Source organism: Hyperolius riggenbachi, chromosome 3 (assembly GCF_040937935.1).
Source record: "Hyperolius riggenbachi isolate aHypRig1 chromosome 3, aHypRig1.pri, whole genome shotgun sequence".
NCBI classification, from domain to species: domain Eukaryota; kingdom Metazoa; phylum Chordata; class Amphibia; order Anura; family Hyperoliidae; genus Hyperolius; species Hyperolius riggenbachi.
The window spans coordinates 368,134,811-368,153,938 of record NC_090648.1 but is presented as its reverse complement, the minus strand read 5'-3'; the positions used below and the strand labels follow the sequence as shown (position 1 = coordinate 368,153,938).

Genomic DNA, 19,128 nt, shown 5'->3' with positions numbered 1-19,128 from the left:
ACAAGTTTGCTTTCTTAAAACAGAAAGAATCTGTGATAATTCAGGTTGGAGTGAGCTTGAGATGTCTCCCAGTGCATCACTGCTGAATATATGTTTAGCAGTGATGCACTGGGAGACATCTCAAGCTCACTCCAACCTGAATTATCGCAAATTCTTTCTGTTTTAAGAAAGCAAACTTGTTTATATTAGGCAGAGGGAAGTATAACATTAGGCATTAGGATGGGAATTATGTTGTGACGGGGTTAGCTTTAGGTGTGAGGAATGATTTTACATTGGGTTAGGATTAAGCATTGAAAAGGATTACGGTATATGTTGGCGAGCAGGTTAGGTTTTTAGGGGGCAGATTAGGATCTCTTTCATTAGGAAAAAGAAGAGTAAGGGTTGAAGAAGGCCAAACATTTGGAGAGAGATGCTGAAAATGCAGATGAAAGGGTTGTCAGAAATCCAGTAGTAGAATATCAATTCTATCAGCAAGACCTTGAGCTTAAAGAGAATCTGTATTGTTAAAATCGCACAAAAGTAAACATACCAGTGCGTTAGGGGACATCTCCTAATACCCTCTGTCACAATTTCGCCGCTCCCCGCCGTATTAAAAGTGGTTAAAAACTGTTTTAAAAACTTTGTTTATAAACAAACAAAATGGCCACCAAAACAGGAAGTAGTTTATAGAAAATACATAGAAAATACATAGAAAATACATCCATACACAAGCAGGCTGTATACACCCTTCCTTTTGTGTCTCAAGAGATCATTTGTGTGTTTCTTTCCCCCTTCTGCTCTCATGCACTGAAGTTTCAGGCTGCTCTTTTCTTCTTGCAAACAGCTTTGCCCTTGTCTGTAATCCTCAGTATGTGAAAGCCCAGCCAGCTCAGAGGACGATTTATCCAGCTTGTAAAAGATAAGAGAGAAGAGAGAATCTGCCATAATCTAAATAACACACAGGCAGTGTGCAGAGAGGTGCCTGGAGGGGGGAGATTCATCACAGAACCACAACACTGAAGAACTTGGCAGCCTTCCAGACACAGACCGACAAGTCTGACAGGGGAAAGATACATTGATTTATTACAGAGACTGTTCTAGTAGAAAGTGCTGTAGTAAGCCAGAACACATTAGAATAGCTTTTGGAACTTGTAGGATGATAAAAAACAGGATGCAATTTTTATTACGGAGTCTCTTTAAAGTACTGTCAGAAGCCTTCCTGCTGGAGACCCCTTATGATGGATCTGCTGATGCTGAAGCGAGTAGCAAGACGAGCTGTGAATATCTGTAGTGGGCAGCTGCAGGTATCACAGGTAGGCATTAGGTATCACAGGTTTGGATGAAGCTCCAGTGAGCGGGGCAAAACGCGTAGATGTCACGCTACGCTCTACTCTATGCTGGGAGCCGCCGCATGCTGCTGCCATTGCCATATTGAGAGAACTCTCACACTCTGCCTCAATAGAGCCACCAATCAGCCGCCTTACACGGAAGCCTCCACAGCTCAGCACTCACAGCCTGCGCATCAGACAATATAAGCGTCTTCAGTATTTTTACCCCATCTGGAACTTTATGTGGTTATATGACTTGTGTGCAAAGGCCGCCAATTAGCCGCCTTTCGCGGCAGCCTTTACAACTCAGCACCTACAGCCTGCGCATTAGATAAATGTTCTCCGTTTTCTATACCATTTGGAACTGTATGCGCTCATACGACCAATGTGCAAAGACCACCAGCATTGATTCTACTGCTTGTGTTATATCGCTATGGGACTGCTATACAGGGCTCCCTGTGATGCGCTTGGTGTATTGCTCTATCTCTGCTGAGCACTTGTTTCTGTGTCCACACCTGATCTCAACGGATATACTTGTGCTCCAATCACTGAGGCTCATCTAATATCCTATGTGTGATAAAAGGACTAAGCACTAGTCTACGCCTTATGTTTTGAAGGCAACAATGCGTCGACTAACCCTGTGCCTGCGCTGACTGTTTGTATGCAGCTGGCTGAGAATTTCCTTATATGGAAAGTTGCTGGCTATAGCTCTTTATGGGTAATTTGTGACAATTGAGATTGTATCAACTGTATAGATCATAATACCTGATGCAGGACTTTGCTACGCCCCACTGCTGAATCAATTGAGGCAACAATTGCTACCTAATAACGCTGTGGCAATGTATACAAACTACAGGCCAATTCATTCGTGTTTGATACTACTGGATGCTATACAATCCTAGTGCTATTACAAGCTGGCTATTCCCTTTAGCTCAGACTGTAAAATTGTGGCAATCTCACATCAGTCCAATTTTGTGTATGGCTCTGGCTATACAATGTATGCAAATAATTATGGCGGTTTTGTTGTCATGCTCTTAAGTGTTGTGGCTCCTATGTATTCTATGAATAGTGTAAATTTATCATATTGGTCACACCTATCTATCCTCTGTGAGTGTTTATAACCTTAAATTTACTATTAAACTACTGGTTTCCTCACAGGAATTGGATAAGGCGTCCCCGATATCTCTGACCATACACAGATTGGCAAGCGAATGATTGGCCATTTGGCAGATGTACTCCAGTCTGTGTAGATGTGCTGCCTCTAATATATTGTATATTGTTATTGGTGTTATTTGATCATATTGGTCACGCCTATCTACCCTCTGTGAAGGGTTTTGACCTTAACACAATATCTATATTGGTCTCCTCACAGGAATGGAATATAGGCGTTTACCAAGACACCTATCCCTAATACATTGGCAGATATCTGAGTGGGGGTTATGATATTCCTAGTGCGATTCTTTCTGTCCTGAACAGTTGCAGCACTTTTTATTGCAATTGCAATATTTTCCAAATGTCAGTTTATTTCTGACATTTCTATAATAATGGGTGTTTTTTTTTTTTTTTTTTAATATTTCAAATAAAGTGAAGTTTTGAGCAGCATATACTGTTTTTTTTGTTGTTTTTGTGTATTTGCATCACAGGTAGGCAACCTGCACTTCATTAGAGTTTATGAAACTGCAACTAGCACTATAAGCTGGCAAGAACAGCACTTGCTGACTGCTGAGGTCCTCTATAATCTGTTGGGGACAATACAAAGTGAGCAGAGGAAGCGATTCTATCTCTTCTCCATAGAAATAGGAAACCGTAGTTATCTTGTGTGGTTTGTGCAAGTCTGACGCAAACTATGCTTTATGCTTGATACAGACATTTGGTATTAGTCAGATGCTTAAATCATAATTTGAATAATATCTTTCTATTTGATCAGCACTAGGGCATGACATAAAGGCAGGCTGTGGGTAGTCAAGGAACGTAGATAATGTTACTTCAAAGTAGAAAGCCGACAGAGGTTGTATGTACCGTTTCTTAATGTTTCTGCCCCCTCTCATCTTTTCTCGTTTTGTTCACAGTATTTCCTAGTGCTCCTCAGTTTGCACTGTCTCTACATGTTTGTTTTTTATCCAGTATAAATTACTATTATATACACAGCAGAAATCATTTAGCCTCCTGATACGAGACCTCTATGATATGGCGGTGCTTTTGGTGTCCTGCTACAGATCAGTAGTGACTCATTGTCATGTGGCCTAGCAGTGGTCTCTGGATATTCTGTAACACAACAGTAGCCACTAAGCCTCCTGTGACATGGCAACTGTCATTCTGCTTTTGTATTTTATGTGAACTGCTTGGGGAGGGGGGGGGGGGCTGTTTTATGCACCACCCACTCTTCCTGAATGTTTAACCTCGGTTACCAAGTGATCAACTGTGCCAAGAGTGGGAACTCTAGCTTTATTACTGTAATAATGGCAACTTTGATGTTGATGGGTGAAATATTATTGGCGAGACCCCAGAAGATATTATTGTCTGTTTTCACACACACACACACTTTTATATAGATATGCTTAATATGCAGACATTGGTATAAATGACAATGCAGATATTGCTCCATAATCTAGAGGTGGAAGACAATATAATTTACGCTGACAATTGTATGGTGGTTGAAAAATGTACAGCATTTTACAAGACACAAAAGGATAAGAACCCTGCCCTTGCAAGCTTACAATCTAGACAAGTTCAGCGTAGTAGGAGATGCAGCGAGAGAGGAGCCCCAACATTAAGCATCTTTGACTTTGTAGCCAAGAGTTCTCATTGATTTACTGAACTGACATGACAATCCTTATGGTGCTCATACATGGTCCAATTTTTTCTTTTTTTTTTCAGTTAGATAATTTCTTTCAATTCTGCTAGATCTAAAAAAATGGCATAGTTGTTTTTCAAGGTACCATACACAAACACTCAATTTATCAGAAAATATGGGAAAAATGATTGAATATAAATATTTTTTGAATATTTTATCAAAACCTTTCTCCAACATCAAAATAACGGGATAATTGTTTTTCTTGAATGAAAAAAAAATATTTTCAACTTTCATTCGATTCTAATGTTTTGGTTGAATCTATGGGAAAATCAAATGTTTTATTGCACCATATATGGGCACCATTAGGAGGATCTTTCATTGATCCAGATGAACAGCTCAATGGGGAGGCCTGTTGAGAGATTTACAGCCGCTTATGCAAAGGGCTACTTTTCAGTATTAAAGTGGCAGTGGGATCGCAGATGGGCTTCACGAGGGCGCTTTAATTGTGATTTTAAGACCACTGAGGATTACAAAATTCCAATAGGTCACTATGGGCTGTCACCATTTGTGGAGGTTTTTACCCCCACCTGTCCTGGCCACTTAGGTGGAGGTAAGCCTCTCGGCCTTCACATGGATCTGTACCCCTCTCCTAGTGCTGGGAGACTGATGATGGGAGTGGAGTGGAGCTGTCGTTTAGTAGTTAACCACTTCCCAACCACAGTTCTTTTTTCCCCAGGGTTTTTTTTTTTTAAATGGTGTATTTTTTATTTTATTTTTTACAAGTATTTTATTTTGGTAACTATAAGGTAGGGATGTAAGGGTTAAAAATGTATAAAAATATATTTTCCACATATAAGTGTACTTGGGTGCATTTTTACTTTTTGGGCCACAAGATGCTACCACACTTAGCTCCCGTGTACTGTAAACAGCACATGGGAAGTAGTAAGTGTATCTCACTTTGTAAAAGAGAGTCTGAAGTGAGAATAAATCTCGCTTCAGACCTCATAGATAGCAGGGGCATGTGTGCCCCTGCTAAAACGCCGCTATCCCGCGGCTTAACGGGGGTCCCTTCACCCCCAAATCCCCAACGTACAGCGGGGGGAGCGATTCCGCATTGGGGCAGGGCTAACCCGCCGCAGCCCTGCCCCACGCGCGTCTGTCAGACGCGTATCTCCGCCTCTCCCCCGCCCCTCTCAGTCTTCCTTCACTGAGAGGGGCGGGGGAGAGGTGGCGATGCGCGTCTGATAGACGCGACTAGAGGCAGGGCTGCCTCCAGGAAAAGATTTACGACCAAGTCTACGACCAAGGTTTGCGGGGGTGGGTTTGCGGGTGAAGGGACCCCCGTTTAGCCCGCGGGATGGCGGCGTTTTAGCAGGGGCACACATGCCCCTGCTAACTATGAGCTCTGAAGCGAGATTTATTCTCGCTTCAGAGTCTCTTTAATGAATGCGAGCGTCTCGCTGATGTAGACTTTCATTCATCCCGGGCACTGTGATCGGGTTTGGGAACAAGTTGTTCCCATTCACTGATCGCGGAACGGTGGTATTGCGATGGAAACAAAACAGAAGCGGGCGTGGCGATCGAGAACGGTAAGGTAAATAAATATGCATATCTATGCCCCTGATGCTGATGTGAAGTCCACAGGGGCGTAGATATACTTTGCAGCGGTTGGGAACCAGTTAATAACAAAAAGTGTTAGGCCTCATTCACACTAGCAAGTTCAGCTCCCCACCTGCCACTCACTGAGTGCCTACCGGCTGCTATTTAATTCAGTAGAATGGTGTTTGGAGCCCCAGGAATGTCAGCATTTGACACTCAGTGTGGGTAGCTTGCAGCAATATACCACCTCATGTCACTTCTGAGCAGGACCATGTGCAGATGCAGTGTCCCAGCCAGTGCATGTAAGCAGCTGACAGGCAGTGAAATCACCTCCTGCAGTTGCACTTATGGAATGGGTCTTATAGTAAAGCAGTAGGAAAAATAGATGTACAGCACTGAAGAATGCTCAGCAAAAGCAATACAAGTAATACTCCAATATGGCCGAAAACCACCTCTTAACACTTTAACCAACAATTTTCATGATATAGGTTAGTTAAGATGCCCATATACTGATCAATTTTCTGATCAAATCTGAACGAGATAGATGACGCTACATGTGTGCTCGATCATAATGGTGGGGCAGAGGCATAGCGGTAGATAGACTGCTGCCGATTGTGGCAAAACCGGGTATTTGCCCAAGGTCCCAGAGCAAGCATTCCCCTCCCGCAGGTCTCCCAACAAGTTAATAGTGCTCCGCTATGGCCGTTTCACTGCAAAGTTCTGGCGGCCATGGAGCGAACTCACTTGTCCGACGTGCTCCCTCCTGTTTTTTTGTCCCTGCGGCGTCTCTGTCCCAAGAACTGGCATGTGTTAGGTGGGAGCATGCAACCCTGGGGATGGAGATGGAAGGTCATAGGTGGGAGCTGGCCAGCTGGACAGGTGTGTTCATGACACTGTTAGTACTCTGCAGTTAATGGGGCAACCGGTGGAGTACTATTAACTGGGGTGGGTCTGTCACTCTCGGCTCTGGGGGGACAATTCTATGCAGCGTTCCATAATATAGATCAATATGCTGTGAACAGTATTGACGTGCATATAGGTCAATACTCTCCTGCACTGTATACTAGACCCTTGCTGGACATATGTTGGCAAGTTACAGGAAAAGAAGGTTATGAAAATGAATTAGATCACTTTTTGCACAGAAATCCTGGGGAAATTAAACGTCAGGGAGTTTAATAGATTTTATGCTGAATCTATTAAGAATCTGTTTGCAATGTGTGGGTGGAAATAAATCCCTCTCAGATCAGATTTCATTCAGAGAGGGATCTTTATTTTGGTCAAGTCAGGTGGTGGCCATCTACTAGTGTATGACCACCTTTAGAATCGCCCAGATATTGATTCAAGTGTTGAAAATCATGATGCAGGCAATATTATGGGCAGCCCAGTGGTGTAGTAGATGGCAGAACACATACCGGTCTCACCTAGCAGCGCTGGGGCATACATTTAAAAATGGTGCCAGTAAATTTGTGCACAGAGTGAAGATGAAAGACTGCTCACCCTGCCCTAACTCTACTCTTTGCCTATTGTCAAATCTAATCCCCTACTGATTTCCTAATTATTTATCTGCCCACGTAATTCAGGCTCCAGCTATTGCTGGTGGCCAAATGACCCTGCTTTTATCGGAATTTGGGCTCCGGCTTTTGCTGGCGCAAAACTAGTCAGTGAGTGCCACACTCCTAATTCGCAATACAACCTTGGTGGCTCCCAAATCCCTTCTATGGTTGTCACTTGCACCCAACTTAGCTGTTTTGGCGCTGTGTCCCAAGCTCAAATCTAGGCCAGGACACTGTTACAATAGAGATTGTATGTTCTCAGTCTGTGAGGGGCTTACTCTGGGCACTCCAGTTTTCTCCCTTCTTTCACCCAACATTCACCCAAATTTTGTCATAAGCTATATACACACACTGGACTGAGCATACAGGAGCCCCTGGACTTGTGGAATGATCTAGTAGTGACATCCAACACCTGCCTGGCCCCCTAGTATGGTGTTTCTTAACTTGGGGTACATTGGCACCTGTCCGAAGGTCTCCCAGGGGCCGCAGAGTGAATGGTGGATCTCGTCCCCAGCTGTATAGGTGAAGTATCTGGTGGACACCGTGCCAGTTCACCAGCCACAGCTCACCATTTCCACAGCTGCAGGAGTCTCCGTGGCAGTCCAGCACAAGGGCTACAAGAAAATGGCATCCGCAGCCCAGCACTTCTGTCTATTTGTGTCTCTAGTGGAGGGCTCTGGACACCATTTTCCTGTAAACCCAACCTTGCCTTTTGACAGTTCAGGAGGTTTGCAGCCACAGCTGCTGCAATGAAGTTGGGGGCAGCATTGGAGGACAGGAGGGAGTCACCTGCCAGGTTTTATTTTCAGGTGCCACCACTGACACCAGGGGCACTAACTGGAAGATTTAAAGGGGAACTCTGCCAATTATGTTTCATGGGAGAAATGCCTAATGTGTTTTTAAGGGTGGAAATGCTGCCTTAAAGAGAACCCGAGGTGGGTTTGTGAAATCATATTAGGACACAAACGCATGTTCTGTATACAATCACCTGCCTGCCTCTGTGTCCTTTCATTTTTGCAATGGGTAAAAGCAGAGCCCATGGGATGGGGGGGGGGGGGGGGGGGGGGGGGGGTTACTGGAGGCACACTGAAAGGACACAGAGGCAGGTGCCTCTGTGTCCTACTATGATTTCACAAACCCACCTGTTTTTTTTTTTAAATGTTTTTATAGGGAGGCAGCTGCTGCCTAACTCTGTGCATTTTGGCGGAAACCACTGTCTAAATATGTGTATTTTGTTGGGAAAGGTATATTATGTGTATTTGGGGGGGGGGGGGGCGGGGGAGAAACACTGCCTAATTATGTATATCTTGGGGGATTGCTGCCACATTATTTGTATTTTGTAGAAAGAAATGCTGTCAAATTCAGCCAATTATATATTGGCTGAAAAGCCCTGCCACATTATGTGTATTTTGGGGGGAAAGTGCTGCTGGGTTAGCCCATCTAATTATATTTTGGCTTACACAGAAAGGTCTGTTGGCGCAGGCCAGGGATGACCCACAAAGGAGTACTTGTGCTGAAGTGCCCAAGTGCATTGTCCCTCCTACTTACCTTACCTGCTGTAAATCACTCCTTCAAGTGCCATGTGTAGTCCCTTGCTCTGTAGTGACAAGCATTGCTAGCCTCTTGGGCTACTGACACGTTTGTACGGTACTCTGCAGACTGCTCCTGAGCAGGCATGGTCGGAATAGCCGATTTCCGTTTCCGGCACAATTCCGCATTCCGACATATAGAAATTCCGTTACCGTTCCATTCCGACGGTATATACCGAGTCAGTTCCGCGGAAAATTTTAAAATCTCTCTCTCTCTCTCTCTCTCTCTCTCTCTCGTCTCTCTCTCTCTCTCTCTCTCTCTCTCTCTCTCATCTCTCTCTCATCTCTCTCTCTCTCTCTCTCTCTCATCTCTCTCTCCTCTCCTCTCTCTCTCTCTCTCTCTCTCTCTCTCTCTCTCTCTCTCTTTTTGAAAAGCATGCTTATTTATATACCATAGCTGGGATTTGAACCCAGGACCTAGTGTGTAGTAGGTATCTGTCTTACCCTCTAGACCAGGGGTCCCCAAACATTTTGGGTTGAGGGCCGGGTCAACATACTTCAGACCGCTGGTGGGCCGGAGTAAACATAAAATGATGTAGAAGTCTTTGCGGACCAGACAGTGAAGCATACCCAGGTGACAATCTGCAAGCCAATTTGACAGCAGTGTCACCTGATGTGGAATTTGATTGGAAACCAGCAAAATTTCTGCTTTCTGGCTTCCATGTGGATGGGGGGGTGCTGCACTGCTATTCCATATGTGGACCACCAATATTTAAAGATGTAGCTGACTGCATTTATAAGCAATACATTTTCTGTGTGGGGGGGCCGGTAAGAAAGCCTTAGGGGGCCACATTCGGCCCGCGGGCCTTAGTTTGAGGACCACTGCTCTAGACCATCAACCACACTCAGGGCCAGGCTTTAGCATGTAGTGTGGTCAGAGGTGGGACAAGGTCCTTCAGCACCCAAGGCTGAGACAGCAAAGTGCGCCCCCCCCATCCCTCCCACCCCAGCTGTCACACACTGATTGCTATTACACTAAGAGGTGCCCCAGGGCCCCCCCCCCCCCACCCCCAACACCTTAATCTCTACTTATCTGGCTTGTCGCTGCCATGTATCACCTTTTCTTATTTCTTTCTGCTTCAAACACAATTGGGAATGACAGCTGAATGAATTGTGCACCCCCTCCTACACTGCGCCCTGAGGCTGCAGCTTCTCCAGCCTCAGCCTTACTAGTGGGTAAGACAGATACCTACTTCCATGTAGTGTGGGTCATGGTCTAGAGGGTAAGACAGATACCTACTACACACTAGGTTCTGGGTTCAAATCCCAGCTATGGTATATAAGCTGTTTTGAAAATCTGCAATTCCCTACTGCATTGGATGGATGGATGGATGGATGGATGGATGGGAGGAGGAGGAGGAGGAGAGAGAGAGAGATATTTTTTTTTGTGTGTTATTCCGGAAAATTCCGTCGGAATTATAAAATTTCCGCGGAATTCCGTTTGAGAGGTATAGGAATTCCGATTTGACTACCGGAATCGGAATTAACCCTAATTCCGGCCGGAATCACGGAATTTATAATTCCGCGGACTTTTCCGAGCATCCCTACTCCTGAGGACTATGATGGATATATGACAAAAATATTAGCTCCCCTGAGGGTCAGTTAGTGATAAAACCATACAACACCGGTGATTGAATTGGGCCTCAGATGGAGAATTTACTGAGTTTATTGTAGAATCTGACTTGTGTGGCCATTACAGCGGGTAGTGAATGGGAGGCGACCCCAGAATGGGATGACAAGAGGCGGCAGCTCCCACATGCACGGTAATGAAGCCATGAGTGTGCTCTGTATGTTGCTCTCTGTGTCGCAGGCTCAGTGCAGCCCCCCGCTGAGCCTCAGGATGACAGGCAGGCCGGTGCCTGGCTGGGGGCGTGGTCTGCCTGTGCTGGAGCGGCAGTGGCTGGAGATGTAGTCACTCGGCGGAGCTCTGCACGGAGGGAGGGAGAGCAGGAGAAGCCGATAGAGCAGGGGACCTCTGGCCACCATAGACATTGAGATACTCGGATTAAATGGACCTTCAGTGCCCCGGACAGGGCTCAGTTATCTCTTCCGGCTGCCGCAAGCGCTGCTCCGTCTGCGATGGGGAACACGGTGCACAAGACCCTGCCAGGTGAGGCAACGAGCACCGGCTTCCCGGGCACCGATCACCGGGGAGGATGCTGCTGATCTGTGGCTGCCGGATAATCAGCCTGCCCGAGTGACAGGGGGACGTGTCTGCTGGGCTGCTCTTGTATTAATTGCTCTATTATGTGAACGCGGCGCTGATGGAGAGGAGCTCAGCGGGCTGGAGCATTGCTCTGCTGAGGGGTGTTGGATATTATTGGGCTCTGGCAGTCGGGCGTACCAGGAAGGTGTCATTCCAACTTGTTTCTTTTCAAAACCTGTAATCGCTGCTGGTGATGCTAAATATCATGTGCTGCCTGGCACAGGTACTCGCTGTGGTGTGGTATCATACTGCCCACTGGCACAGATACTCACTGTGGTGTGGTATCATACTGCCTGCCCACTGGCACAGGTATTAGCTGTAGTGTGATACTGCCCCACTGGCACAGGTACTTGCTGTAGTGTGGTAGCATACTGGCCACTGGCACAGGTACTCGCTGTGGTGTGGTATCATACTGCCCACTGGCACAGATACTCACTGTGGTGTGGTATCATACTGCCTGCCCACTGGCACAGGTATTAGCTGTAGTGTGATACTGCCCACTGGCACAGGTACTTGCTGTAGTGTGGTAGCATACTGGCCACTGGCACAGGTACTCGCTGTGGTGTGGTATCATACTGCCCACTGGCACAGATACTCACTGTGGTGTGGTATCATACTGCCTGCCCACTGGCACAGGGTATTAGCTGTAGTGTGATACTGCCCACTGGCACAGGTACTTGCTGTAGTGTGGTAGCATACTGCCCACTGGCGCAAGTGCTAGCTGTAGTGTGGTAGCATACTGCCCACTGGCACAGGTACTCGCTGTGGTGGGGTATCATACTGCCCTACTGGCACAGGTATTAGCTGTAGTGTGATACTGCCCACTGGCACAGGTACTCGCTGTAGTGTGGTAGCATACTGCCCACTGGCACAGGTATTAGCTGTAGTATGATACTACCCACTGGCACAGGTACTAGGTGTAGTGGGATAGCATACTGTCCACTGGCACAGGTACTCGCTGTCAGTGGTGTAGCTAAGGAGCTCTGGGCCCCCAGTGCAAGTTTTACATTGGGCTGTGGTGTAGTAATCATACTGCCTACTGGCACAGGTACACAAAGTAGTGTGTTATCATCAGGGCTGTGGAGTTGGGGTCAGGGCAATTTTGGGCACCCAAGAGTTGGAGTTGTTGATTACATGAACTGAGTAGTCAGTCGAATAATTTTTGTACAAAATCCACAGCCCTGTTTAGTATTAGACTAAGTAGTCGGAGTCGAGGAGTTGGAGCCATTTTGGGTACCCGGAGTTGGAGTGGGAGTCGTGGTTTCATAAACTGAGGAGTTGGAGTCGGAAGATTTTTGTACTGACTCCACAGCCCTGGTTATCATACTGCCCACTGGCGCAGGTACTCGCTGTAGTGTGGTAGCATACTGCCCACTGGCACAGGTACTAGCTGTAATGTGATACTGCCCACTGGCACAGGTACTAGGTGTAGTTGGATAGCATACTGCCCACTGGCACAGGTACTAGCTGTAGTGTGGTTGCATACTGCCCACTGGCACAGGTACTAGCTTGTAGTGTGATAGCATACTGCCCACTGACATAGGTAACTGCAGTTTGATAGCAAACTGCTCACTGGCACGGGTAGCTTTTAAGTTGATGTCAGACTACCCACTGCTTGAGGGGGGTTGGTGGGAAGGGAGCCTGTCAGTGAATGAAATTATATGTATGTACAGTGATAGAAGATAATATGAAGCCTGGTTAAGGTGGGGCTTAGTTTTAAGTTAGGCTCATCTATTTTAGACATTTGCTTTCTAACGGCTATAACTAGGTAGCTCTAGTGTACTGCCTGTATCCCAGTAACTGGAAGTACACACAGCAGCAACGCAGAGGGCAGGCAGGTGCGTGCTTTGAACTCTCACTGTACTGACTGGCTCTATCAGAACTGCACCTATTGATACAAGTCAGTCAGTACAGCGTGCAGGGTCTGTGTGCTCACACATTCCCTGGAGTGGGAGGACACAGAAGCAGTTCTTTACTGTCTTCTCACAAGGATATGGATGGTCACACAAGGCAGCCTTTTATTCCACCTTCAGAAGTCTGTTTTGGCCAGTTTGCTGGAACTAATGTGGTCATAAATGACACTCATACTGGGCATGTTTGCTGCTGCTTGTGACATAAGCTGCCCCAACTCCTCTAGAGAAGCATGCAGTAAGCTGAATCTGATCCTTGCATTTGAAGATTTAAAGGGTCAGTCCACTCAGCAGTGATATTTTAGGTAGAGGTAAAGTTTGGTGAGCAGCTTTACCCAGTTGATTCTTGTATCTCAGAGATGACCTTACAATTTGTCTTTCCTGTAGATGTTCTTTCCCTTGGGGGACTTGAATGTTGAACCAGAACTGAGTATTTTAGCCTCTGCTAATCAGAAAAAAACAAACATAAAATGAAATATGAACATAGAACTAGAGTTTCGGAGTAGAGAACATATTTCATAATTTGCCTGGAAGTTCTTCCTCAAGTAGGGTTTAATATATGAAAAATGTGACAAAACAAAAATACTAGGCTAATCCTAGCAACTCGCATGAACCTGTTACATTTACCATCTAGATTTGCAAATGTACGTAATGACTTTTATTTGGTTGCTATGGACAACAAGATATTTCATAGATTGGGCTTGGCTTTCATTCAATCTATCCTAGACTATCCTACTTCTATTAAAATGGATTTTAAATTCTTCTGGAATAAAGTATATCCGCATCCAAGAAAGTCAGTGGGGCTCCTTGCAATTGCTACTCCCAGCGTGATTTTCTGGGAACTTAAGCTAAATGTTTCACAACTGAGATGCAAGCGTTTATGAGGTGGCTGAACTTCTGCAGCATCTTCCAAAAGCTGAAATATTAGTGGACTGACCTTTAAGGTGAATCATTGCCACATAAAAAGACGATTTCCACACCATTTAGCAGACAATGGAGAAATCACTTTTATTTTTAATTAATATTGCCATTGCTAAGTAACTGGCAGTGCAGTGAGCAGCATATTGGTGCCTTTTCTGTACTTCTTGGGCCACCTTTGTGGAGTGTGAGCTTTATAGACAAGCTCTTCCATGATTGCGGCTCTATACCTGTAATTGTATGGCATGATAGTGGCTGGTGCAAATTTGCTTCGCTACATTTATTTGCTACATTGTAGACAGGAGATTACTGTGTTCAGTAGAACACTCTGTTTACTGTGTATGTGAGCATTTCCTGTCAGCTGAATACTGTAAGATAAGTTTTGCGCTTTGGAGAATGCACCCTGCCACAACTGGCAGTCTGGCAACTCTGGCATTTTTCAAAAGAGCTATTGTGTATAACAGATTTGAATGACTAATGGAAGCTTTATCTACTTCTCTTAACATTAATGTTTGTTTGCACTGATAGCATTTGTGCAGCACTCTCACTATGATTTATGTATAAGTAACAATAATCTATTGGTGTTAACAGACTTTGCTCACCTAGAGAAATAAAGACTGTGATGTAATTTCAGTCATAAGCCCCCCCCCCCCCCTCCCTTTCCTTCAAAACCCATTGTCTATACTCTGTATATTAGAGCAATGGAGCTTGTGACTTGCTTACCTAAAGCTGCAATAGTGTATCTGTGCAACTGTCAGTCAGTTTTTATTGGCATGTACATTATTATTCATTTTTTTTATCACACATTAAACTGGACTAGAGAGAGAATATTATTCAGGGCTCCTTCTCACAGTAATATTATTCTCCCATCTAGGCAGCTAGTTATAGTATCAAGTATTGCTTTGTATATTGTGTTTGTCTCCTTGTTGCCATTTTTAGTATATGCACTTAAGTAATAAAATCTAACACTTGGCAGGTGTTTTTTTCATATGCTTTATCCATATACTGAGATATGATTCCACACTCAATGCTGAAAGCTCCAGTTTGGCTCCTTTTGCTCACCTTACCTTGGTTGGAATGTGTTCTTATATAGTATTTGCAGAGCTTTTATGATGGTTATATTGTGGGAAACAAAAGTTCTGGAAAGTTTGCAAAATTTTTACAGGGTTTTCCCTTGACAAAACATGGCTATAATTCTCTTCTTTTATTTCATATAACTGCACTGTGATTGGCTTACGTCTTTGCGTGAAGACTGTTAGATGAAGCTGCTGTTCCCTATAGATATGAAATCCTGACAGTGTATTGGAATAAGATGTGTCTCTAGACATGCATGAGCGGTTTGTCTTACTACAAAGCTGCGAGCCACCAAGTTCTCGCACACAGGTTGTATGAAAAGCAACTAGTGCTGTAAAAGGAAAATACTGGTATTTCCAGATGCATAAACACTTATATGGAAATAAAAGGTAATAAATAGTGGAGATCAAAAGACTGACAAAATATGCACATTCCAGTTGTACGAAAACAAGAGTTTCGGGGTGGAACTGGTCATTTATAGGACTTTTATCAGATTACAGAACTTAAGGCTGAGCTTGACTCTAGAGACAATCCATGAACTGCAGATTTGTCCAACTTGATGGAACGCTTTGTAGCAAATTGTAGTGTACAAAGTGAAAATGGGGTAATCCAAATTGGCAACAGCTCCATTCCATCCAGGTATAATCTTGCTATAAAAGCAGTAACAAAATTTGCATTGTCACAAAAAAAATTGCACCTGACTGATCATCTCTTGTGGGGGCTGCGGCTGACAATTCACTGAATAATTAACACGGCAGTTATTGAAATGGGTCAGATGCTAGACGTCTGATTTGCTGATTCTAACTTTAATTAGAATGTTAGGAGAACTATTTGCTCACTAACAATCACCAGTAGCAAGCAGCATAGTGGGATTTTTTTTTTCTTCGAAGGCTACTGTAAAGATTAGAATCCTGTTTTACACTGGCTGCCTTCTACTAGAAATTATTTTTCAATAAGGATTAGCCATGTGCCCATGCAACTTGAGAGGCACAGATGCCACAGAGACGCTGCTGCCATTGTCCCACGCTTGCTGCACACCTGCTACAAAGGGACTAAACAGCTGAGATGCTTTAATTGAATGCACACACTTCCTTTGCTGAATTATACATATTGATGGTAGTCTGCCTAAGCAGAGTATAGTTCTATCTAGACTGGAGTACTAGAGCCATTTTGTTTCTTGGTTCTATGTCATTTTTACTGTGCTGTGCCATGCTTGTATTACTAAGTGGTCTATGTATTCTTGCGCTGACAGTGTCGATATCTGCTTGAAAAAGACATAAGACATCCTCTATGGAAAGCCAGGAGCAGAACAATGAAAGGCCCTGGCAGATGGCGTGTGTGTGTGAGGGGTCAGCTGGTTTTCTGGATAAATCTTACATTGCAGGGCCCCTGCTTTTGAAAGCCTTTATTCTCAACCCATTTTGTGTTGTGGCCATCAAATGAAATATGGGTCTGTGGCAGGTAAGCAGTTGTTGTATAGTTCAGTTCCCCATGATGCACCTCTTCTAAGAGCAATGGCTTGCCATGAGTGATTATACTGAGGGCATGAAATTGATCTTTCCAGCAGGACTTTTGTAAATGTACCTTTATCTTTTATTTTCCTAAAGTTTTATTATATGCATTTTCTTTCACTAAAAAATTCACATACCTGCTGAAGTATGCTTTAAAGAAAAACAAAACAAAAAACACTTTTTTTGAATACAGTTGTGAAAGGTTAACAATAAATGCATTAGAGTAAATGTGAACAATCGATAATTACCTTCCGATTAGTTATGATCATTTAAATCGCATCGAAAGATCGCATTTAGTGAAAAATTGTACCGTTAATGGGCACATTTAGAAAGAACACACCTTTATTATGGATTATGTGTAAAATCTTTCAAATGAATCTGAAGTGAGGTATAAAATGCATAAACTAAATATATGAAGTATATAGGCTGTGCGTAGGATGTGGTCATGTAAGGAACTGGCATCAGTATGTGAATAGCCGAAGGGGTAGGATGGGTAAAACGATGTCACATTGGATGTTTATGAATTATATACACACTCCAGTGACTTTAAAATACTGAGGTGTTTTTTTTTTTTTTTTGCGGTCTGTGATTTTGGATTTAGATTACACCAGTTACCATATCCATGTGCACAAATGCATTGTAAATCATTGCTTTCCGTTATGGTCTTCTATTTTTGCCTGGCGATATTTGTGTATGCAATGCAGTTTGGGCTGTTTTAATGTACTGGAGATGACTGTTTTGATGACATCCTCTACTAGGCACAGTGGCTTCCTGTGGAGGTGGAGCTTTTACAACCTTTGGTGAGTTTACAACTTTAGTGAGTTAAAGAGACTCCGTAACAAAAATTGCATCCTGTTTTTTATCATCCTTCAAGTTCAAAAAGCTATTCTTATGTGTTCTGGCTTACTGCAGCACGTTCTACTATCACCATCTCTGTAATAAATCAACTTATCTCTCTCTTGTCAGACTTGTCAGCCTGTGTCTGGAAGGCTGCCAAGTTCTTCAGTGTTGTGGTTCTGCTATGAACTCCCCCCTCCAGGCCCCTGTATGCACACTGCCTGTGTGTTATTTAGGATTAGAGCAGCTTCTCTCTTCTCTCTTATCTTTTACAAGCTGGATAAATTGTCCTCTGAGCTGGCTGGGCTTTCACATACTGAAGAATTACAGACAAGGGCAAAGCTGTTTGCAGGAAGAAACAAGCAGCCTGTCACTTCAGTGCATGAGAACGGGGAAAGAAACACACAAATAATCTCTTGAGATTCAAAAGGAAGGATGTATACAGCCTGCTTGTGTATGGATGTATTTTCTATGTGTGGACATACTGTACATCAACCTACTTCCTGTTTTGGTGGCCATTTTGTTTGTTTATAAACAAACTTTTTAAAACTGTTTTTAACCACTTTTAATGCGGCGAGGAGCGGCGAAATTGTGACAGAGGGTAATAGGAGATGTCCCCTAACGCACTGGTATGTTTACTTTTGTGCGATTTTAACAATACAGATTCTCTTTAAGTAGTACTGCGTATTGTTGAAGCCCTTGGTCATTATTGAGGTGGGCCCTGTCATACAATGAAAAAAAAATGCATTCATCAGGACTTTTTCACAGTGGTTTGCAAAAACCCAAATATTACTGTGACCGGTTGTTGATCACAGCTAATATCACTGTGCACCGCCTGTCTGAATTGTGGACTGATAAGGCAAAAATATGTATACATCTCTTCAAATAAACATTGGATTGGTTTAATGTAGCTGCATGGGTTTCCTCTTGTTACTCTGGTTTTCTCCTAATTCCCCAAAACATACAGAAAAGTCAATTGGCTTTCCCCTAAATTTTGCCCTAGCTAAGATGAACATATAACTATGGTAGGGTTCGATTGTGAGCTTCCCTGAGGGACAGTTAGTGGCAAGAATATATATATTACTTTTTTTTTCTGTAAAAGTACTTTGGAAGATGTCAGAAGTATATAATTACTAAATAATAAAGATGATGCTGTTCCAATAAGCGGAGTAAACGTTCCTACCAAGCTTCACATGAGGTACAAGTGTTTACAGTTGTCAAAGCTATGTACACAGGCTGAATTACACTTGGTGGATGCAGCTATTGGTCTCAGTTGAGAAGCTAGCGGGTGTGCAGGTGTACCTCCAAGGCCACATAAATATCCAGCATGCTGGATTTATAGCAACAGCGGCGCCCAAGCCCATTGTTACCCTGTTGTTTAAAAATACAAACCATCCCTACTAAAAGTCCTCGGAATCTGTGTCCATGGGCTGCGTCTGTGTCAGGTGCCGAGTGCACAGGTGCAGACTAGCAGCTGCGGGCTTGCGTATGGACAGTATTGATACAGTATCTATTAATATAAGTGGTTGATGAACAATATCCCTGTATACAGTGTGTAAACTTTGCATTCCTTTGCAATAGGACTGGTATTTGGAGCTACTGGGAATGTAGACACCTGTGAGGATGTTCACTGCCCCATAATGAATGGAATTGTTATATTCTCACAGAATTGTTACATTCTCCAAATGTAAAATATCTTACTACTTTGTCTCATATGTTGCCAGTATCTCATTAGAGAAGCAGGTTTTGTATTGTGAAAGTAGAAACCTGTGTCCAGGGTTCTTTGAGTCATTTGTTTGGGCTTTTCATGTGCATAACAGGACAGTGTTT

The 19,128-nt window shown here is 43.8% G+C and overlaps 1 protein-coding gene across 5 annotated transcripts in view; it reads left to right on the top strand.

Moving 5' to 3' along the window:
• Nucleotides 1-19,128, top strand: part of NEURL1B (neuralized E3 ubiquitin protein ligase 1B) — a 561,907-nt gene that overhangs the window by 446,726 nt on the left and 96,053 nt on the right. Inside the window, exon 1 of one of the 5 annotated variants that reach the window (XM_068277160.1) lies at nt 10,742-10,952. The exons of the other annotated variants lie outside the window; for them this stretch is intronic. Coding sequence (XP_068133261.1) covers nt 10,922-10,952 — 31 coding nt within the window. The 5' untranslated portion in view covers nt 10,742-10,921. Of the gene's footprint in view, nt 1-10,741; nt 10,953-19,128 lie in introns of those variants that run through there. 5 annotated transcript variants of the gene reach the window in all.